The sequence below is a fragment of the Scophthalmus maximus genome, chromosome 2 (genome assembly GCF_022379125.1).
Source record: "Scophthalmus maximus strain ysfricsl-2021 chromosome 2, ASM2237912v1, whole genome shotgun sequence".
Lineage (NCBI taxonomy): Eukaryota > Metazoa > Chordata > Actinopteri > Pleuronectiformes > Scophthalmidae > Scophthalmus > Scophthalmus maximus.
Genome location: NC_061516.1, coordinates 9171910 through 9195654, shown reverse-complemented (window position 1 = coordinate 9195654; position 23745 = coordinate 9171910). Strand labels below are relative to the sequence as shown.

The 23745-nt window shown below is 43.2% G+C and overlaps 1 protein-coding gene across 3 annotated transcripts in view; it reads right to left on the bottom strand.

Annotated features, from left to right (window-relative positions):
- Positions 1-2262: 2262 nt before the first annotated feature.
- The window catches only part of dscama (Down syndrome cell adhesion molecule a), an 83389-nt gene continuing 61906 nt past the window's right edge, over positions 2263-23745 (bottom strand). The window contains exons 12-33 of one of the 3 annotated variants that reach the window (XM_035627032.2): positions 16231-16427; positions 16016-16112; positions 15767-15895; positions 15337-15504; positions 14728-14798; positions 14025-14268; positions 13637-13783; positions 11394-11549; positions 11039-11172; positions 10323-10476; positions 9630-9747; positions 9307-9470; positions 8975-9073; positions 8312-8500; positions 7598-7888; positions 6883-7059; positions 6739-6769; positions 6522-6637; positions 6221-6379; positions 5377-5574; positions 4902-5204; positions 2263-4062 (exon numbers count right to left, since the gene is read on the bottom strand). In XM_035627032.2, coding sequence (XP_035482925.2) covers positions 3683-4062; positions 4902-5204; positions 5377-5574; positions 6221-6379; positions 6522-6637; positions 6739-6769; positions 6883-7059; positions 7598-7888; positions 8312-8500; positions 8975-9073; positions 9307-9470; positions 9630-9747; positions 10323-10476; positions 11039-11172; positions 11394-11549; positions 13637-13783; positions 14025-14268; positions 14728-14798; positions 15337-15504; positions 15767-15895; positions 16016-16112; positions 16231-16427 — 3722 coding nt within the window. In that variant the 3' untranslated portion in view covers positions 2263-3682. The remainder of the gene's footprint in view (positions 4063-4901; positions 5205-5376; positions 5575-6220; positions 6380-6521; positions 6638-6738; positions 6770-6882; positions 7060-7597; positions 7889-8311; positions 8501-8974; positions 9074-9306; positions 9471-9629; positions 9748-10322; positions 10477-11038; positions 11173-11393; positions 11550-13636; positions 13784-14024; positions 14269-14727; positions 14799-15336; positions 15505-15766; positions 15896-16015; positions 16113-16230; positions 16428-23745) is intronic. The other 2 variants (XM_035627033.2, XM_035627034.2) reach the window with 2 other exon arrangements.

The following is a 23745-nucleotide window of genomic DNA, read 5'->3' as shown; positions in this document are numbered from 1 at the left end:
GGAGTCCAAGTTGATTTACTTTCTAATTTCACTCTGTTTAGGTCCTTTATACATTTCTATAAGGGGATATCAAATGAAAGTAAAGGACACAATTTAAGGAACAGAGATCTTTGATGGTTAGACTCAATGTGAGGCATCTTATGAAAAAAAGAGAGAGGACAGGAGCCTCCCGAATCTAGACACTGGTGGTGGTGGAGAAGAACTTGTGGGTCAGAGCCTACATAGAGGCCTCCTTGGAGGGGCCCTCAAGTGTCAAGTGTCTTCAAATGTCCCACAGGAGAGTTTGACAGAGAGCAAGGTGGCCCTATACACTCACTACACAAGTTGCATGGGGGCCTGAAAGTTGTGCCCCCTCCTCCCCTCAGGTTAAAGCGGGTGAGAGGATAACGTAAAACTATCATTCTGGTCACAAAGATGCCCCTTCCAGTCTGTGATGATACTCCTCACAGTCACACATCACTTTAAAACAAATTAAAACCCTGGACTGCAAAATGGAAAGCAAAGGATGGAAATTGACTGTTGATTAGATGTCTCATTGAAGTTATCTATAACCTGAACATACTAGGCAATATCTGGTCACATCTCTCAGTATGTAATGACCATTAGGTATTCAGCAAAGCCATTGTTTGAATTGTGTTTTATATTTGAAAATGGTTTACATGTTTTAATGCGTCAGGTAGGATGGCCCCTTTTGCTTATGGCCTCAGGGAGGTCAGCGGACAGTTGACGGAAACCTTTGGATGAGTGTCCCAGGACATTGTGGAAGTTACGGTGGTGATGAGGAGGCTGTTCCATAGTAGGTCTGACACACAGCATGTGCAGTAGATCATTTTGAGATTCAATATTTGTACTAGCATCTATTCAGATATATCAATAAGTAATAGATCAAACAAGAGGATGGAAATGCAATTTGAATTAGTCAACTGATATTTTGGATTTTCTGCAATGACCTTAATCACTGTGATACTAGATCACCACTTCAGTAAGAAACTGATGGAATACAATAATGGATTTCTTGCAATTTTTACAGCAAACAACATGGAGACACATGTATTTTGCAGATTTACAAATTTTTTGTGATTTCGGGATATATATATATATATATATATATATTTTTGTTAGTGCATCAAAATGCCCACAGGAAGTGCAGTCACAAGCCCTTACTTCCATATACCTCATACCAGTGACTGTGTCCTAATCTGCTGCCCCCTACGGTTCAGTTTAGGTTATTACAGCATTGTGTCCACAATTTCTTTGCTCACCCACACATCTCTTACTGTTTGCTACATTATAAACTTTAAGCCTCAAACTGTCACGTGTCAGGTTTCAGATAATCCCACACAGAGCTGGGACCGGTTTCACAAAGACACACTTTGACTATGTATGGAAGCAAATAATATGGCTTAGATCAAACCAACAGCAACACTTCAGATAATCGTCTAAATTCATCTGTTACAAGAAGCCGTCCAGTTCTTGACAATCGTGAGGATGAATCATTTGCTATGATATCTGGGTAAAATAAGAATTTATTTTAAAGTAAAGAGCATGGCATATGATGTTAATCTAAACTATAATGGCATCAGGGAATCACAAGTAAATCTCTGTCGACACGCTTAATTTGTCGTGGACTTCAGAGGATGATGGCAGATATAGCTGTCATGCTGGGTAATACGGCCTTCCGCAAAAACCCCCGTGTTGTGAGCTAAAAACATGGAAGCAATTTCGCAGGCAGGACATGGTGGCTGAGTTGAAAGTTAAAGGAAGAGGAAGAGTATTGATGAGCAGGAGAACCTTTGACAACACTGCCACCTGCAGGCATGAGAGAATCACAGAGGATGAACACTGCTGCACAATAATGGAAAACATCACCTCGGAGGCTGACAGCCTTTGAGACACAGATTCTGTCGTGATGGAACTGCGGGCGAGGACTCGGCGTCTCCTGTTGACATTCACGACCCGAAGAACAGCCAGAGAGCAAAGCCTGGGTCCGCTCTCTGTGCGTCCGCTTCATCTCCACACGTGTCCATCAGTCACTCATGTCAAACCCGTGGAGGACACTTTGGGGAACAGCCATTTTATTAATCAAATTTGAACTTTGTGTTAGTTACTCTTTATTCCAGTGCCACCATGGTGAACACTCAGGTTAAAAATAAAAAGTGACATTGTTTATTTTTTTCTTGTTAAAATGTATAATTATAATGAAGACAGTTAATCATAGAAACTAATCATAGAAACTGACAGAATGACCTCACAGCATTTTGGATCAAACTCTTCTCCCTTCAGGCTAAATCAGAACGAACAGAAAGAACAGAGATGGGCCAGGGCAGACAGGAACAGAAAACAGCTTCTTACGTAAATCCACATTTTTTTTTTTTTTAGATATTTCCCATAGACATTATAGGTTTGGTTTGAAGGGGGGATTCTGCTGGATTGTCTCACGTTTTTTTTTGTTTTTTTCCCTGTAGAGGAGCATCACTGCAATGCAGCAACAGTAAATCTACTGAGGACAGTGAGAGCCTTGAAGACTCTACCTAGTGCACTGAGAGCAGGGGGATCTATCTGGACACACTTGAGTCGGGGTGTTGTGAAGTGCAAACCATTAGTTCTCTAAACCCTCCCTGTTCTAGCTAACATCATTTACCACCCTGGCAAACAAGCAGTGGTAAACTACACCTGAATACATAGCTGGAGTGTGTCCGGCCCTGTAAGTATACTCACAACATAGTTATTTTTCATCATTACAGTACAGTATAGAGCAATAGTTTTCATATACTTTTCATATCTTTTTTCATATTGCACCATCAGAGAATGGGACACAGAGAAAGATCAACAGAGACTCCATTTCCTAATTAAAACAAGATATGTGCAAACATGACTAAGGACTTTATTAACCAAATCAATTCTTCCCTGTAATATCCACAAATAAAAGTGATTTCTCTTTTTATATATATATTTATAGTAATAAGAATAATAAATCTTCACATTGGATCATTTCATAGTGTGACAAAATGCTCGACTGGGCTGCCCAGCCTCGATCGTTACTCATTGTCTTTTAATTGGTCAGTCCCCATGCATCCATAGGAAATAGATTTTTTTTTTCTTCAAAAAAAGTAACAATTGGAGAGCAGCTGAAAAGTTTGGACTGGTGTCAATTGCTTTCATTCCAAGATTTTCCCAAGTATCATTCAATGTTTGAGAAGGATATTCCATAGGAAAAAACATGACTCCAAATCGTCATCTTCCACTCCAGAAACAAAAGATGTCCGGTTTCTTATGAAAACATTGTAGTAATGGTGATAATAGATAATTTGGTAATCAATAATTAATGATCATTAATAGCTGACAACTAACAATTAATAATCACTGATTAATTATAAAGAATTAACAAGAATGAAGAATAAATAATGCTCCCTCGTTACTCAATTAGTTTGGCAAAGCTCCGACTGGAGTCGTTTCCGATGAGTGAATTTTTTCAAGTGAAACAAAAAAAGAAAAAACGAAAATACAAACAAGAGATAAAAGAAAGTTCTAAAATAAATAAAAGGAGATTAGTAAAAGTGACCCCGCCCTTGGAGGGAGGGGACATATATACAGAACTGCGTGGTGAAAGTCAGTTTACTGCACTTGAGTGTTAAGTCCAGTGTTAGAGTGAGTCCTAGTCCCGCCCCAGGTGCCCCTGCTGTTATACCAGCGTGTAGGACTTTGCGTAGGGGTTGCTGCTCTGTTTGAGATGTCCTCGCGAGTCCAGCAGGGACTCCTGGGAGGTGCTGAGCTTGGCGGCCTGGGCCAGCTCTGAGCCCTCTCTGTGGGGGAGCGTGGCTGCTGAGCCAGGCTGCCACTGGGGAACTGGGTCCCTGCTGGCCTGGGGGGCCTCTGTGGGTGTCGGGGGGGCCATGCGAGAAGGCCGCTTCAGCGAGCGACTCTTCTGGGGCTCCAGACAGGCCTGACCCATGGCAGCTCTCTCCCCACTAGCTGTCCCCCTGGATGACCCCGAGCAGGACATGCCTCGGTTTAACAGGAAATCCATGCGCAGGTACGGAGGAAGGTGAACCAACTCGCCCCCTGCAGAAAGACACAGACCATCGGAGTTAAATATACAAGGTGGAGAGAACACTTGGAGACACTCTTGCGCAACATCACCCGAACTCCAACTCATTTCAGGCCATAGACAAATACTGGTTTTAGAAGTCATATTTTCTACTAAATTTTGATGAATACAGCTTATGAAAGTAATAAACCCAGCAGAGTCTATTCCGTATGATCACAGACACACAAGCTGACTTCTTGTGACCTTGCTGACCTCCATCCTGTCACTTCCATTCACAGTATGAAACTGTTTACCTAAAAATTAGTCATTTCGCCGCACAGCAGGCGGTTTATGTTAATCCTGTCAAGCCTGACTTTCAACAGTTTAGCATATTATATTTACAGAAACCAGGCCTGCCACTGCTGTTAACTGCAGATTTTGCATATTTGTCACTTTTGTCACTTTTTTAAACTCAAAGAACATGAATCCCCTCTGAAGTCATTAGGATGTCTGAAAGCATTATAGCGTAAACTATGCTTTCTTCATGAAGGATGGACAATGTTTAATATGTACTGTGGATCCACTACACTCTATTTTCTTACATCCTACACTCTAGTGAATTTTTAGTCAGTGGCTGACAATAAATGTCTTATGTCCTATTGTATATAGCTCAGATTGGATTTTTTTGACTCAATTTCTCTGCAAAGGAGCTTAACTGTGATCATCATCATCTTGTTAATGGCTGGATGTAACAAAAAGTGAGTTTAGACATTAGTTTTGTCAGCATCATAATGAGGCCAGTTGTAATGAAAGGTTAGCATGCTGCCAGGTTTCAGGCAGACAGAGCTTTGGTCTGTGGACGGCACGGCCTCACCCGGTCTGTGGGCCTTGGGCGCAGCCATGTTCATGACCCGGCTGACGTCCTGAGGCTTGGGCGGGGAGGCAGTGAAGCGGCAGATGCCTGATTCGGACGGTGTGCTGGAGGTCAGGCTGTCGGTGTAGTCGTTGGTTCCTGCCGTCATCTGCTCCGAGGAAGTGTCAGAGATGAAGCACTCTGTGATGGTGAATTTGGCGTGGCGCAGCTGCTCCTCCATCTTGGCGTGTTCGTAGGCTCTCGCAAGCTCCTCGTAGGTGGATGAGGCGCTTTCAGTTGACACCATACTGCTCCTCGCTCGGTCTGGACGTGGGCCGGAGTTAGTGCAGGGATTAGTGACAAGAGTGAGTGGCAGAATTATTGTAATGTGGCTTTGTTAAAGTTGTACGACGGCTGATAAGGGTTCGTTGTTAGCCATGAAGAGTAGTGTTAGAGCATTGCAGGAAACTTTGGAAGATCCAGATGTGCTGCTTACCTGTGTCCTGAGATGGGCTGACGCTGTAGCTGTCACTCTCCTTGTCAACTGAGCCTGCGACTCTGGGTGTGGGCAGCCTCCAGTCAGTGCTGAGAGTGTGGGAGGAGACAGGAGGGTGGGGTCGGTTCAGGGTCCACTGGCTGGCGTAGCGGTTGCGAGCAGCTGGGCCGGCCTTGGCTGTGCGGCGGGCCGTTGGGTCTGAGAATACGGAGAATAAAAAAAACACTGTGTTTATGCAAGTCAGAGGAAGGAATGTTCAAAAAAGTATAATGAAGTGGTCATGGTCACAAAGTTCCTGCGCCCAGTGTCGTCACAACTGTTCAATAAGCTGCAACATCACTTCTGGAATCTGGACACAAATATAGATTTAGCAAAAAAAAAAACGTACAGCTTGCAGACATGTTATCATTAGAGGAATACAGGAGTCATATTAACAGACATACTGTGGTATATAAGGAGTAGGAAAATAAAAACTGAAAAACTCTCATATCATACTTGTCCCTTAATTATTTGAAATTATATATCTACACTAATGGAAGGCGGCTGAAGGCAACACTTCAGTCAGTCATCTCATGTGGAAATAATTATGTTGAATTTATATTCTCTGACCACGTCCCTGCTAACAAGAGAACACTAAGCTCAACACGGCCGACTAGATGCGGACGCCGGAGTTGAGGTGGAGCTAATGAAATGCTACAGAATATGAACAGACCAGCGGAAAGAGACACGTCAAGGAAATGCAATAAAAGTAAAAACTGCTGGGAAAAGGAACATGGCAGAGACAACAATAGAAAGAAAAAAAAGTCGATTTTATGTGTGATGAAGGTTAAAAAAGAGTCCGTACTGGACTTACTGGTTCCTGGTCTGGCATCGGACACATCTACCAGTGGACCGGTGGCCTGGGACAGGGACTGGTAGTGGACAGTGTGGGTGACTGTGGACGACTTCTGTTTCTGGGTCTCCCCAAAGTCGTTATCAGTCAGTAGCACTGTGGACCTGTCATCTGTGGGATAGCAACAAAAACAAGCTCAGTAATTCCATAACCGAGTTTGTGTCCTGTATGAATAAAACTAAAGGGGAAGAAGAACCAAAGAAAAGTGGCTTGTTGTTTGGCAGACGCACAACAAATTGGGCAGTGTGCTTACCAACAGTCTCCATGGTGTCTCTCTCCTCTATCAGGAGCTGGGCTCTGGGGATGTCGATGTGCATGCGGAGCGTCTGTTGCTGTTTGTTAATTGGCTCGGCTGGGCGAGTGTTTTTGCTGTGGGGCACGAAACAAAGACGTGTGAGAAACATTGGGTTCAATACCGAGATACTGAGCTTGCTAGCAGCAAAGCGGTGACATTTTTGAAACAGAATTACCTCATGAGCATCTCAGCCAAGCTTTTTGCATCTGGAAAACAAAGAGAAATATATAATTTTCACTTACATTAGATAACGGTGGCTAAAATCTGTCATGTGAGCGAACTGAAGTAAACATCTCTCCACATGCCGTGCTCATTTTACCTCGCAGCCTCTTGAGCCTCTGCTCCCTCCTCCTCCTCCTCAGCACCAGCAGCCCGATGAAGATTACAACAATGCCCACCAGCACACAAGAAATGGTGACCATCATCTTCAAACCTTCCCCGCCACCCGAGGTGTCCTCACTCACATTGGGTGCCTTCACCAAAGGTGCGATGGTACCTGTGCACGAGTCACATGTCATGTGTCATTACAGATACTGGTGCTTCTGTAGTGCAAAAAAGAGATCTCATCCTCCATAGCTACATGGTTTTTCTCTTCAGCAGCCGCAGCTTTTTTCTACAATCCTTCATCTCAAAGGAGATCATGAAATTATTTAACTGATGGGATTGCATTCGGAGGGCTCGTGAGGGCCGTGTCGCGAGCTGCGACACGAAAACCAGCTACAGTCACTGAAGTCAGCATGGAATGTGTTTTTTATTGCCAGATTCATCAAGGGAGCCTCAATCTCCTCAAGCCTCGAGCTCTGCCATTAACAGAGAAAGTGAGTTATTGCCCTTGCCCCGCTCAGCATGTTGCACATACTCTCTACTTGTTGAACAGTCGCTGTCAGAGTCACATTACACCACCTCTGGAGCAGCTGGTGAATCGCACGTTCCCTGCCAGGTTCAGTGGGCCATGGCAGATATTTCAGGGACCCTGTTCTCTGGAAAGTGTGAGTAGGGACAAGTGTTGTCATGCGTTATCGTCTTGAACTCACTGCCATCATAGCTGAGTGTCGCAAACTTGACTCTCTTCTCAGCGTAGCCGGCGCTGTTGTAGACCTTCATCTGCAGCTCGTACCAGGTGGCCTCCTGCAGGTCGTACAGGATATAGCTCTTGGTGAGGGAGGTGCGCTGTGCTGTGGTCCACGTGGGCGACTCTACGGGCCGATACTCCAGGGTGAACGAGGTGATGGGACATCCACCATTGTTCCAGCCATTCAGGTTTATCTTGACCCGGGTGGCGTTGATGCTCGTGAAGAGCTCCTGTTCTTTAGAGTACTGAGGCTCTGTGGGGAGAGGGGAAGCAAAGCCGTGTGAGCAAGGAGGACTGGATCCTTGAGACAGGGTAAAATTGAAAATCATGGACAAAAGGGCTGCTTTCTGGTAACTGGATGCGTAATTTATCACTTCACAATAAGACTTAGGTCTTATTTTCTGTAAATCCAAGGGTTGACACAAATAATGTGTGTCAGGGCCTTTATATAGAATCATGAATAGGTTGATCTGATAATGAATTATATTATCAAAAAAGAACAAAAGTTTTACCTCAGAATTTGGAGCTACAACTAATTGTATATTTTTTATTTTTTGTCATTACCCAATTAGAGTGACATTAATGAAGTATTTGAAATATGATTCTATTCAACTGCATATGTGCAGTGTGTTTATTATACTATCAAAATACTTTCTGAGATAAACAATCAGCTTACCTTTCCCATGAGTTTTTGCTTCAATGATCTCACTGATGCGTCCAGGCCCCACTGCATTCTGGGCAGTGAGGGTAAACTTGTACCAGGTGCCACACTTGAGGTTCTCCAGCCGATAGGAGCGTTCACTGGGACTGATGGCAAAGTTACCCCACTGCTCACTGTTATCCTCTGAGTACTGCAGAATGTAGCCTGCAGAAAAGCACAGGTGCGGAGGTACATTCAGACCAAGATGGAAGGAAAACAGAAACAAAGAAAGAAATCACTGAAGAGGATTACGGTGGCCCTGAAGTGCAACTCACACAACACAACAGCAACTCACAACTGTTACTACAATTACTACTAGCTACAATATGTATTGCCCTAACTGCGTTATCAATCAATCAATCAGGAAGAGGATCAGTGTCCGATACGTACCTACCCTTTCATTTTCAGTCTCACCAATGCTGTTGTGTTGTGGCAATTTGCTGTTGTGTTGTTTGATTTGCCGTTGTGTAGTGGCACATTGCTGTTGTGTTGTGTGAGTTGCTGTTGTGTTGTGTGATTTTCTGTTGTGTTGTGTGAGTTGCTGTCGTGTTGTGTGATTTGCTGTCGTGTTGTGTGATTTGCTGTTATGGTTTACACTTCAGGGCAACCGTAGAAGATACACTGCGGTGAGTTTCTGACCTCTTATGGAGCTGCCTCCGTTGTCACCTGGGATCCAGGAGAGGGTTATAGAGGTGGTGGTTGTCTTGGTCACAGTAAGACGAGGCTGGTCAGGAGGAACTACGAGAAAGAAAACAGGCAAAGCAAATTACTTTGATTATTAGGACTAGTGGCGGAGCAAAAACAATATGAGCCAATTTCTACATAAACAATGTTTAATTTGCCTCCAACAAAAAGAGACAATATGTGTAAATGCATTGACACCAATGCACGGGTGCAGCATGCTCAAAACACCACCTGTGTGTTGAGCGTTGGTACTGATGTGCTGCTTTTCCACAGGTTTTGCTTCTTACCTTGAACCTGGAGGTTGAGGACGATCTTGTCAGACCCAAAGCTGTTGCTGGCCACACAAGTGTAGTTCCCAGAATCCTCTGCTTTCACTGTGCGGATAACAAGGCTGCCGTTACCGTGGACGCTGCGCCTGCTGTCAATCACGACAGGTGCTGGTGTACCATTGCTGAAAGATAGATGTGTTTAGAATTAGCTACATCTTTTTGAAGACAAACTAACAAATAAGGAAATTATTCAGAAACTGTATGCACTGTAAGTATTGATCTATTAAAATGTATAATTTATTATCTATTGCTTTGCAGCTTCACGGCTGATAGATACTCACATCTCCTTCAGCCACTTGATGGTCGGGGATGGATCCCCCACTGCTTTACAAGGCAGCACTATGTCTCTCATCCAGGGGGTCGTTACTGTCCTGTTGAAGGTCAGAATCCGAGCCGGAGCTGCAGAAGTACACACATGCTCCATCAGGCCACACAGGAGATGCGTCAGCAAATAAATGTGTTGTTGTTTTCTGAATGCTTCAGACTGAGTTTTTCTGTTTTTTTTCCCACATTTGTTGTCCCCTCTGAGCCCTAATGCCACTGAGTCAGAGCTACGGACTCAGGGGACGGAGTGCGATGGTGTTTCTCTCTCCATCTGAGCAGCGGAGCAGAGAGGAGAGGACATCCATCAGCCAGACCCCAGACAGGGTGTGCATTTCCTAGGAACTGTGGGTCCTAACTCCAGACACTATGGGACCTATCGGCATATGCAATCAGCTTATCAGCTCTCACCAAGCATGATAATGCTGACAGGGCCAAACAGCGGGTTATTTACATTCAGCCGATGCTCCTCTGCTGTCTACTTTTTCAGGCAACCACAAGGGTGAAGCGAGTGGAGGAAAGGTCAAACAGGGTAATCGTTGTCAAGAGATCCTGTTAGCATTTGAACTTGCACTGTGCATTTGTGCCCTGGTAAAACCTTAACATTGTAGAGTATCACACAAACTGGACACTGACTGTAAAGCTTCACATACCCTCAGCCATGGGTTTGACAGTGATGATTTCACTGGCGTTTCCGCGGCCGGCAGCGGTGACGGCCACCACCCAGATACTGTATTGCCGGTTCCTGCTGAGGTTGGGGATACGGTAGAAGAACACATCTGGGGCTGCCTCGAACTCGCTGCTCACCTGGGGTGAGGGAAAACAATCACGACTGTCTTATTTGCTGCTGCAGATCAACCCATCATTTTCCATTTCAACTTAATTCCAAAGGCAAGTCTGGTGATGCTCTATATTTGTCTTATTGTTTCAGTGCCACAGAGTTCAACTGTTGTCCAGAATCCTGTAAAACACGCCAGTGACTGGTTTAATAGCCAGTCACAACATCTGTCTTTTTCCACCCTCCGTGGTTTCAGCAGTTTCACCCCTGAGCACACCCAGTGGTGATGTCACATCCCCATCCTGCTACATTACTGCAGCAAGTGAGAAGGTAAACCACGGATATAAGCAAAAACACAATTTTCAGCTGGTGTTGAACCTGTTGTAATTATTTCAGGGGCCAGTGGAAAACACCTGATGAGATATGACATGTCTGCTTTGCATAAATTTGGAGTCATGACTCAGGTTAACTGGTGAATCCAATATTCACTCTTCTTTTCGCTCTGTTTTTTGGTATCAGACATCATTGTAAACCATGTCAAAATACTGAATATCTTATATATCTAATATAATATATTTTTTAACATTTTACCGTGGGGTGTGGGTTGGAGCAGAAAACGGTGTATTTCCTGATGATGCCGTTTACTTTGAGCGGAGGAAGCCAGGACACAAACACCACAGAGTTCGATGCAGCTGCGGCCTTCACACCTGCAGGAGGACCAGGAACTAAAAGGAAAAGTAGACAATGACATACGGACAAATGTTATATTATTAGCATTCATGCAAGACTTATGTTAGAAGTCGTCACACATGTTTGTTTATTACTGTAAAAATATTTAATGTATTTAATGTAAAGACAGAGATTGTGTAATTCCTTGGGACCCTAGAGCAGCAAGTCCCTTTAGCAAAAGTGACTTTAATTTGGAGAGGTGACTTCGTTTGCCTACCGTCCTCCTTGGTGCGAGTGTAAATCTGCTCGCTGCGAACCCCATCTCCAGCTCTGGTGAAGGTCAACACCTGGATGCTGTAGTTGGTGTACTTCTCCAGTCCATCCAGTTCCAGAGAGGGCTTTGAGGTCGTCACGTTCCTGATTTCTCCGAGCTCTGATCGACAGAAAGCAGGAGAGGGCAGCAGAGGAGAGAATGGAGGAATAAAGTTAAATTCTGTTAGAAAACCTCAGGTCAAAGGGCGTACCCAATGCAACTGACCTATTGTAAATAATCCAGTAATATGACAAGATGACACAGGCCCAAAAGTGTGAACCATATATCACAAAGCAGATCACATGCATACAAGTAGATAACAGGCCCGAGGGTGTCGTAGCTCAGCCTTGGATATCATTTCATATTCAATAACAACGTTTAAACAACCCTGCATCCAAGGTCTGCTGTGATGTCAGGCCTTGACTGGCAACCTGCTACCTCAGCTGTGTGGGTTTGAAATATTGATGTCACACTGTGTCACTGCTCTCTGTCCATATCCCTTTTTCATTCCGTTTATTTCTCCCTCCTCTCTCTCTTTTCACTTCTATCCAGAGAGCCGCGTGACCAGCTGCCTCTCTTCTTTTCTGGCTTTTAATGAGAAATTAAAATAACTGGAATACCCATTGCACATATTTTAACACACAATAAATGCATTGTACGCATGGGTGTAGCCTATGTGTGTTTGACAATTGTCTTGATATTAATTACCCAGACACGGAATTAAGAACACTTCTAGATCTGAAAGACTGTAAAGAAGAAAGAAGAAAACTTCGCTGCTGCCAGTTTCTCAAATGTGGTTGGCTGGACAAAACGTGCAGTTTGAATATGTCACTTTGTCACTTTTGACTCTGGGAAACTGAAATGCAAAATGGGAAACTTTTTTGTTGTGGACATAGAAATAAATCAATTAATTATTTTTCTAAAATCTAATAACCAGAATATTATTATTCAAACTAGAAGAAGAGAATACTCAGTAATGACAATGATTAGTCGCTGCCCTGGATATTTTACTGAATAAAGTGTAATCTTAATATGACCCTGAACACTTTTTGTCTAACAATGTATGCAACCAAGCTGATTCCTACAACACTGGTACAGTGATACAACCTGCACCATAGTGTGTTAAAAAGGGCTTGCACCCCATCTGCTGGTGAATGAGATTATATTCTTTCATATTCTCTGCATGATGATATACTGTATATAGAAAACCATTTACAAGTAACAGCATGCGTGGTATGGTCTGAGTATTGAGCCACTGAGTTACAGACTGTTACCATGCAGACTACTCCTGGCTGTCAAGTCCTGAGAGCTGGTGCTCTATAGGCAGGCCAACGGGATGTGACAGTGCAGGGGTCAAAGGTAATCTTGCTGTCACAACCAATCCCACTGACACAAACATGGCATGTGACAACGACATGCCATGTTGTCTCACTTCCACAGGATCACACAGACTTAAAACTCAAATACCCACAATCCACTGTAAATAACTATGAACTACAGTTTCCTCATGTGTCCTATTTGTTGTTACTTTGTTATTGAAGTGCAGTGTTTCTGTTTACTGGATGAATAAATTCTGACTCACATCAAGCCTGGACTTCAGCCGCAATGTCAGTACACGAGTTAATTTGATGTGAGGACATTTTATTATCCATGTTTCAGTCTGACCCAATAAAAAATGCCATCAAGGCAAGTCACTCTTTCTAGACTGTTTTCTTTGGGAACCTCCAGTAGTTTCCCACTGGTCAAAAATAACTACTGGCTTGCTGGTCAGAAACCAATGCCATTTAAGCCCTTGAGGGCGAATAATATATTACATATTCATATTTTTTAAATTTTTTAATATATATATATTCCATTTGATTAAATCTATGTAATGCATTCATGCTATTTTGTTGTTTTTGGTGTGTAGAGTCTGGTCCATGATGCAGATCACAACAACCTGAGTGACGTATGTGCTTTTGTCTTCACATATTCATCCTTGTTCTGCTTTGTGATATTGATTTGACAATGTCTGATGTAGAACACCCTCCCCCCCTAGATATTTTGATGAGAACTGTAGATTCCTGGCAACTGTAACAACCATATAAGCTTAAGTGAAATGCTAATGTTAACGTAGACACTGTGTTTCTATTTGCCACCGACACAATGTATGACACTGGTACAATGAAAGTTTTGCCTCTATGTAGTGCAAAGGCGTTAGTGTGCACCTCCATCAGGCAGGTTGGCCCAGTAGATGACCCTGAAGCCCAGCAGGTTGCCGTTCAGAGCGTCTTTGGGAGGGGTCAGCCAGGACAGAGAGATGACCTCAGGAGATGTGGCTGTGGCCTGGACGTTCTCCGGAGGACGACTGGGCACTGAGGAGGAAAATCCAGGGGACAGAATATGAAACCAGTGGACTTTGATTTGACACTGTAGGAACGACACATGTCGCAGCACCCACCGATCGCCACTAGGTTGCGATATAGCATCACTAAACTCTCCAAGCCACAGTCTGCTTCACACAGGGTTTGGTGCAGTGAACTCTTTAAGCATGTTCTTATATAAATTTAAATAAACTTTAAAGGCTGACACCAAATCGTCTTTCTCTTGTCTTACCGTCCTCAAGTGTGGTCGCGGCCACCTCTGTTGAAGAGGGGCCCGTCCCAGCGCTGTTACTGGCTTGCACCACGACTCCATACTGGGTGAACTTCTTCAGGTTGTCCAGCACCAGGCTTTCTGCATTGTCCCCTGTGGTTTCCACGCTGATCACGCTAAACTGGTAGTTTCCACCTGAGCTGTACTCTCTGTAGCCCACCTGGTATCCTCGGATGGCCCCATTCTGGAGGTGCTTTTTAGGAGGCTGAAAGAGGAATGCCCAAGAATATTTGATTGGATTCAGATTTGACTGTACAACGTGCTTAGACATAGACACGGTCAGGGTTGCTTGAGTAATGAGTATTCCTTACACAATCTGAGTACCTGCACGACAAGGTCCAAGTTTTGGACTTCCAAGTTATGGATCATAACATAGTAAATGTGATACCTCACCTAAACTACCTGACAAGAGAAGAAGACGGATGATTCAACAATAAACAAAGTCACACCTGGGAGCTTCAGTCTTGTACAGTTTGCAGCTGAGCAGCAGGTTAATGGTTTAGTTCAGACTCATCGATGTCTGTACTCAGCACTGATTTACTGTTGTAATTCTTAGTAAACAAATTAAACCTCAGAGCTCTGTCTTCTCTGATTCTGCTTATCTGGCCACAGCAACATATTCACTTCAGGGGAACATTAACACATTTTGTTTGGATGAGCTCACCCTCCAAGTGACACGGATGCTCTGGGAGGAGAGGGCTTCCAGCTGCACGTCCTGCGGGGGTCCATCAGGGGCTGCGATCAGATCACCAACATATGCATGTCATAACACTGTACACATCCAACAGCCGTGTGTCAAATATTAGAATGAGTGAGTGTGTCTCTTTGGGGAGGAGGCCGAGGGGGAGATGAAAGCCTAGAAGGGTTCCGCCTCAGTCTATTGACTGTAGTGTGACATTTACTACTGAGGCCGCTAATTGAAAAGTTCTGCTTTTAGTGCGGGGTCAGCGTGTGCTCAATAATGCAACAGAGCCAATGGAGCTGATGTCGCTGGGCTGTTAATGAATTGACTCAGTTGGCCTTTTACCTCTTTTTGCCTCTCGTCTTTTACTCACCACCTGCTCTCACGTCTCACTCTTTGTTACTGTGATTTGTTGCGTCATAAAAAACGAAATGTCCGGTCTCATGACCGTAGCTGCAAATTATTCGTGCTCTTCAAAAGAGAGTGTCTGTAACATTTGTCGCGGGCTTATTTCTGTTCAGAACAGACATTGAATACGTTTGAGTGTGGCAAAAACAAAGCACAACCCGACCTCAAACCGTTCGTCCTCACCTGCTTCGTCGGTGGTGATGGTCAGCTCGTTGCTGGCCTCGCTCTTGCCAATCAGGTTCTTGGCAAACATGCGGATGTTGTAGGTGGAGGAGGGGTGCAGGTCAATGATGGTGGCCTGATTGAGCTGAGGTGAGACATCTTTGGTCTTCTGAGCGGTATCCCAGGAGGCTGTGGAGGGGAGAGGGCGAGGTTTATTGGGGTTGCTGAAGTCAGGGGGGAGAGGTCAAATCCAGCTAAGTGCATTAGGACAGGCTATATTAATTGATAGTGCTGAGACAAAGGGGATGCAGAGATAATTTATCGACCAAACCCACTAAAACACAAAATGAGCTTACACATTTCAACGGCTTTCTGTGCGAAATAATGAGTGTTCACGACGGTAAACTATGATCATATCATCTAATGATGACAGCAAACGTTTTTCCTGTACCTGATTTGTTCTTGCTCTCAATATCAAAGCCTGTGATAGGGCTGTTGCCATCAAAACCCATAGTCCAACGCAAGGCAATGGTTCTGTCCTTCACCTCTCTGATCTCCACCTCTGGGGGGTCCGGGGGCTCTTCGAGGCACAAAGATGATAGGCACATTATTATTGCACTCAAACTGACACTATCTGCGATTTGGGTAAGGGTTGAAACGTTACGTTATCATTGGGCAGTGTAGGCAGGTGCATTTCTACCTTGCACTGTGAGCTGTATGATTCCTCTGTCTTCACCAAAGGAGTTGATGGCATGGCAGGAGAAGAAGCCAGAGTCCTCCCTCACCGTGGGCATGATCTACATGTACAGACATGAGATGTAGTTGGCATTTCTATATTGCCGTTAAAAAAACGTTGCCAATATTTGGTATCCCAACTCAGATTTTACACTTGCACTGAGTTGCAAATATTCCTACCTGCAGGGTGGAGATGACTTCATCGCCCACCTCCTTGACAGAAACCACATAGCGGCTGGTCTCTGGGTTGATGATGCGTTCCTCCTTCTCCCATCGCACCATGATGGGCTTCTCACCGTGTGCCGTGCAGCTCATCTTCTTCTCTTCACCCTGCGTGGCCAACGTGGTGTTGGGGTAGGACGTGATCATGGCCGGGACTGGTGTGAAAATAAGGTGGAGAAAAAAAGAGAAGGCAATGTCTTGTTAGTAATGTTTCACACAGGAAACATTGAGACGTGCTGTTAAAAGAAAGAGCACCAGCAAAGAGAAAGACGTCTTCATTTCAAATAGTTTTTGTAAGATGGTTTTCATATTATATAAAAAAAAACATTAAATACATTATCATATGAATAAATACAGTCAATATATACAAACAGCAATGAACTGTGAAACAATTCAAAATGTATTAAGATAACTCATGATTTTCATCATCATTCTGTTTTTTATAATTGTCATGAGTTTTAATGGATTTCATTCTTATTCCATCATATAAATCGTATTTTAAATCACACTTTTTGACTACTTACATGTAATTGTCAAAACTCTTACACACAGTCAGCAAAACACAGTCTCTGTGGACCAATGTGTGCATTTTAGTTTCATTACTTTGCAGCAATTTCTTAATTTTTTGCAAAAATGACCACAATTTCCCCAAAGACCACAAAGTCTTTCTTATTCACATACCAACAACTGCAAAACACTACATATATGCAGCATATTTTTCAAATGCAAACACACTGTTGTAAATGTGGTTAAAAAACACAACATTCAGAACAGAATGATGGTGCTATTTTGGTGCGTTTCTGCAGTAACCATTATAAAATATACAGAAAATCTTAGCCAAATATTTACAATAAAATGAAATAACAATAATTCCCAGCACAGCTGATTGTAGTCTCTGCTCAAAGCCTGTGCAGGTTCTCAAATAAGAGAGAGGCTGGTTTAAGGGTGCAACTAAATCTGCAGCATTCAACACTTGTATAAATAAGACATTTTTTTCAGCTTAACAACAGGCAAGATGTGCATCCTTCAATGATAATTGAACAACATATAATAGCAGGGAGTGATGCACAGGAAATCGCCATTGTTTACATGGTAACTGGCAACGATACTATAAAACTGCAGGGAATTCAGGACAGGGTGCTTGCAGACAATACATTTTTACTGAATAATAAAATAAGAACGAAGCAGTTGCACTCTGCAGCCTATGAGAGAAATGGTAGTGATTGTTTTCTGTCACGCAAACCGGTGACTTGCCCCTACAATACAGAGGGGATCATGTCTCTTCTGGATGACCTGCATATCGACTTGTGGCAGTCGCGGCGAGAAGTTGAGGGAAAACAAACTCCCTGACCGTCATTGTTGTGTGGAATAATGTGGCCTTCCACCAGTGTGCTACAGTCACAGACTGGTTTGCTGCACATCCCAGGCCCTTTCCTGAACCCCAGAGTAGAGCTCTTCCTCTGCAAGGAGGTGGAAGGTCTATGGCGACAGTCCACATGATCAGGTGTCCTTACTGGATGTCGCCATGATGCACGGTGAGGAGACACTTCTAATGAAGCCTAAATATTCCCAAAGATACTTTCCATGATACAATAACTAACCTGTCATCAGTGTTATCAGGTAGCATAAGCTGGTTAACTCCCACGTAATTCCCTTGGTGTGTTGATTCTTTTAACACATTCCTCAGAGAAAGAAACACAACTCTGTTCCCTTATGGTTGCTGTAGCAAACCACACTGAGCTCATTATCTTGTTATTTGGGAAGGTTGATAAGGAAGGCAAAGGTCACCTGAAGGTTAGTGAATATAAATAAGAACAAACCACTCTCATGAGAAATGTCAATATGAAATAAAAATAGTTTTGGAAAAACAAAAAATAATGCAAATAAAACCACATATGGTTACTGTTTCTCAAGGATGTTTTGTGACATTTTAATCTCATCATGTCATCGATAACAGTGCACCGGGCCGGGTAGAAGCTTTTCATTGAACCATAACGTAAAATGCTTATTATTTGTCACTCGTCAAATTTCAATGTAAACATTTTGAGGACTGAAGCTTGCTTACAGTTGGCAGAAAAAGGTATTGTGAGCATTGTTAATACATGTAAACTGTAATAAACATGCTTGCTTCTTTTTAATGCTGTGTTGAGAGCCGTAAGCAGCCTTGATGTGTATCCTGTATCTGAGGCTCTTAATGGTACAGTGATGCTCGAACAACACTCTGAAGATACCACACTAAACACACACTAACTATATACATGCCTCATTACACCCACAGCAGAGTGTGTACCATCCCTCTGCTCCCAGATGCTCACCCACCCCCCAACAAACACACAAACGCAAGGCATTCATCTGTGTGCTTGCTCTCGTTTTCTGTCTTTTACACACACACACAAACACACACACACACACACACACACACACACACACACACACACAGACACACAAAGCGTGACTCCAGTGATGTGATGGGAAGTGTCAGGCAAGAGGTTGCAAACATTTAAGCCTCATCTCTTATTCACTCTGCAGCCATTTGGGGCTCGGCTGTGGAAAAGATCGCTGATTTATTTTGCATGACAAGTATGAATTTTTTGTGAGACACATTTGGATAAGTGAGGGGGAAAAAATAACTGCTGGGGCTTTATGTAAACGTTATCGTATTAGAGCACAGTTACTTTCATTTTGCAGTGTAAGTGGCTCGGAGGTAGCACAGGGCAATGTTGTTGACATTCACTCTGGCACATTGGGATAGTGTGCTAGGTGACAAAAAGCGAGGACGGTGAAAAGAGGTGTGACGAGGACGTTTGAGCTGTAAACAATAGAGGCATTTCAACATCCAGCATGTGGAGAAACTTCAGAAAACATTAAAGCCACATTGCATTTCTTTACACTGTAGTTCCCTTGACTTTCATCCATTACAGTTCAAAAGATACTGTTTATTGATACGCTGATACGATAGTTTGATGGTTGCTAAGATCTGCATTATTTTTTGGTTTTTACATTTTGTTGTTGAAACTAAGTAATAAAGACTGTACAATAATAATTGTATCATAAACCATTATGATAACTAATATTATAATTATGTATAGGTAGGGGACCAGAACTAAATGTGCAGTCATGACAAACACTTAATAATCACAAAAATATTAGAAAAAAAATGCTTTACAAAATTAATCTATATTTGAAAAAAAACAAACAAAACAAAAGAGATCTCAAAGTCTGATCAGCTTGAAACATGAACATTAATCGACCAATCATCTCAGGTTTGGTGTGGGTGTGTAGTGGGGGGTTGGGGAGGTTCTTTTGATCTTTCAGCCTATCAGAACAGTGGCTTTCCAGATGGGAGAAGTACAGGAAAAAAAAATCTACATTCATTAATTGATGTTTCTAGACTCCACATGTGGATAATGTGGTTGCGAAATGAGCCACAATTTTAGTTGGTATTTATGAAATTTATTTTTTGAAAAAGAAAAAATAACCATGAAAATATAAAAATGATAATGATAAGATTTTTTTTTTTCTGGGGTCTATATCAAACAGGCATGTTCCCTTATATCAGGAGAATGTAGGCCAGAGCATCTCTGTAGCGCTACAATAATCAGTAATAATTGTATGGTGAGACACATTTTATTTTACTTAGCATACATTGCAGCTGAGGTAGTTTGGCTATTACACTTGGACATATTGCAATTTCAATACTATTTAAATAAATTGTTCAGCCCTATGAACAGAGTCCCGACTGATGCATATTTAAGAGAAATTTGAGCCACACAAGCAGTCGCAACCATCATTTTCAGAAATGGTCTGAATAGTTCTGATGAAGCACACTTTCTTCCCTTAACCATCAACAGTCAAAGGGAATATTAATTTCAATGCTGCATCATTAATCATCATCACTGTTCATTTATTTTCCTAACTCTGTTACTGACGACGTTACACAGGAAATCATTTTCAGATTATTTTATTCACTGCTCTGGTTAAACTCCTGACGTCTCTTTTATTGTAACGGCAGCAGTTTAGTACATGACTGCAACTTGTGCCTGTTCATATGTGAACAAACGTGTTTGTGTGTGCAAGCAGCCCAGCTGAGCCAGCCCTGAGGCACACTTTGTGGCCCTGTAATTGTTGTGTTGATGTATTTCTTTAATATTGAGTGAAATTATGGGAACAAAACAGCAGAGGGGGAAAGAGAGAAACTGAAAAAAGGGTACCCCCCCCCCCCCCCCAGAGGAATACAAGAGATAGAACACACAAAGGATATAATCCTGAGTCTTGTTTTATGTTGAGTCTCTATGACACTAAGATCATCATCTCTGTTTTTTTGTCCAGTTGGATCTCTCGGCTTCATTAATACCTTGCTGTATGCACATGCAGATATCTGTAAAGACGGGGGGAGTAAACATTGAGACATCAGACATAATGATGTGCTCAAATGAAGCATGAAACGATGACTAAACAGAGATCACTGCCCTTGCCTTGCCAGACAGAGGGAAAGTGTGCATGTACTGCCTCTCTTCAGAAATAATACAGTGGTATGTGTTTATGAGGAAGAGGGGAGGGCGGATGCCACTCTGTTGCAGTACAGCACATGTCTGTTTTTCATCTAAATTATTCCTGGAAATATGATGCTGCATCTGTGGCTCACATTAGAATAAAAGGAAAATAAACAGAATACTGCAGTTTTTGGGAAAGCGAGGAATAACAGCAGAGTGAATAGTGTGTGTTCTCTGCACAGCACAATGTGTCTTTTATGTGGAGGTGAGGAGAGCCCTGTTCCTCCACAGCAACCCAGAGGGCAGTGATGATACATTTAAGCCTGCAGGGGATTGTGGGGGATAGGCTGGCTGCTGATAGGCTACTCCCGTGAGACAAAAGCACCCCCTCCCTGCTGCCCCCCCTTTCTCCCAGGCTCCATTTCACCTGGCCAGGTTACCATGCCAACCAGCATCGGACATTCTCTCTTCTTCTCTCCCCACCTCACCTCACTCTCCTCCTTTCTCTCTTTTTCTCCGGTCTCTACTCTTAGAAAAAGGGCCATTTCTAGTAGCCAGGAATAGAACGTGGACCTGCCATTGATTTTCACAGGAGAATGATGATGATTACACAATCACGCCTTGAATGTCGCAATGCAGCCCCCCCCTTAGTCTTAGTGATGTGGAAAACAGAATTATCCTCATGAAGGAGACAGGAGAATAATACTAACACATAATTATACCCGATTGGCAACTTTCTTCTTTGTTTTTTCCTCACTCAACATTAACTGGCTTCATCATCGGAGTAGCACCCATGTTGAGAACACAGGGATGCGGGTCCACATTTCACCCCTCAGTATGTCCCTGGTGTCCTGGAGGGGCCAGTGTAAGCCATGGGGCGCGGCCGGATCAATGGGGCCATGAGGGCCAGACAACAGAAGACGAGCTGAGATGTGTATAGCTCCCTGCCCTGGAGGCACAATGTAAGTGGGCGCTGGGGAAGACACAGCCTGGATGGAGGGGGCGGGGGAGGGAAGAGCGCACAAAGATGACTGGTTCACTGGCAGCCTGCAATGTACTGAAATAATTCTCTTAGCTGCACAATTGGCTTGGACGTGGAGCATGATACCAAATGAATGCCTGCAGACTGGGCAGACTTTTGTGCAGAGGAAGGAGGGAGGGAGGGAGGAGGGGGATGGATTGTAAATGAGTAAATAGGATTAAATAAATAGAGATCAGAAGTAGAGGGAACTTCCTTGTGGTTGTCTGCTGGATACTGCTCAGTGACCACAAGACCATTTACCACTTCTCTTCAGTGAGGCCTCATTATGTGCTTTGTGTCCTCATCACTGTGTTTGCTGACATTATGATGTCTAATAGGCTTGATTGGTCTTAATTGGCCCTGATAAACATCGAGTGGCTGTTGACTGACTCTGATAACATCCGCCGTGGATTGGTAATGCATTGACTGACTTGCATGAGTTTTGGAGGTAGAGATGCTTGACTGGAAATTGCATAAAAAATGATTTGCTTAAGCCGCCACCTGCAGCCGGTGTAAAAAGCACACAAAAACAACACAAACTCTACTACGACTCCTATGGTAAATGTTAATTTGACTGTATTTATATAGCACTTTTCCAGTCATATAGACCACTCAAAGTGCTTTACAGGAAAGTCACATTCACCCATTCACACACATTCATACAGCGCTGCTATTTACCGCATTTTTCTGTCACATTCATACACATTCATACTCTGTCGGAAGAGCCGTCAGAGGCAAGTTAGGGTTAAGTGTCTTGCCCAAGGACACAACGGCATGTGTACTGGCGGAAGCTGGGACCGAACCGCCAACCTTCGGGTTGCGTCTATAATGACTGAATGAAAGTGCCAAGCTAAGACAACACAATAGCTACAATTCATTTCCTAGGGAGCCCACCACAACAGCCTGGCAGAGAGGGATCTATCTAAACCACTACATTAGCAGCCTGGCCCATCAGTCTATTGTAATGGCTGCACTGTGCTGCACTATATCTGTGCTTTTACATTATGTCTTTGCATGAATATGTGCAGCTCGTTGAGTGCAAATGTCTGTCCTTGTGAGTGCTTATGAACATGTTTACTCATCTGTTTCACCTATATGACCTGATGTAATTTTCACCCTACATTTGTCTATACTGTACATCTCAGAATTTCTGTTTGAATCTATTGATTTTTGTTAACACATTGGCTTAGACCTCTGTCCACAGTGCTGTGTCAGCGCTGGGGAATGGTCTATATACACACTATTATCATAAGTTACACAGCTATAGGGGAAAAAATCCCTCTGGCATATTTTAACTTCTATAAAACCAATCACAATCATCTTGGTCGGAGCTAACCCCAAGATGCAGCAAAGGTGCCCCTACAAACTATAGTTTTGGTGGAACATTTGCACGCGGGGAGGCAAGCAGTCATTACTGAGCCCTCACACGTTTATGTTTCTTTAATGATTGATGACGGGCATGCCTGACGCTTAGTGCAGGCTTTTGTGCTAATATGTGCGACTTGAAACTAGAGATTAAGACCATGAACTCCTCAGGAAAATGTTTACTGACGTTTTGAATCAAGTGAGTAGTAGAGTCATTTCCTCTGTATTCTATTCTATAATTTTCTCTAAAGAAACCCACTTCTTTTTGCCACCAGGGAGTCGCCCCCTGCTGGTGATTCCAGATAATACACTTCCTCTTTGGCTTCATTTTCCAGACCCAGTGACTGCATCCATTTTTATATACAGTCTATGGTTTAAAAAACATGGTTGGTTGGCTGGTTTTAGCGCTGCCGCTTGAAAATGTGACCTTTTCTCGGCTTTTAGTACACACAGCAGAAGCATAGGGAAGCAACAGAACCACAATGCAGTTTGGCGACGCATCACCCATTCAAAGTGAATGAGCAGCGTTTCAGTTGAAGCCTCCAATGCGAATGTGTGATTGTACGAGCCAATTCTTTGACCAAGTTGGCATTT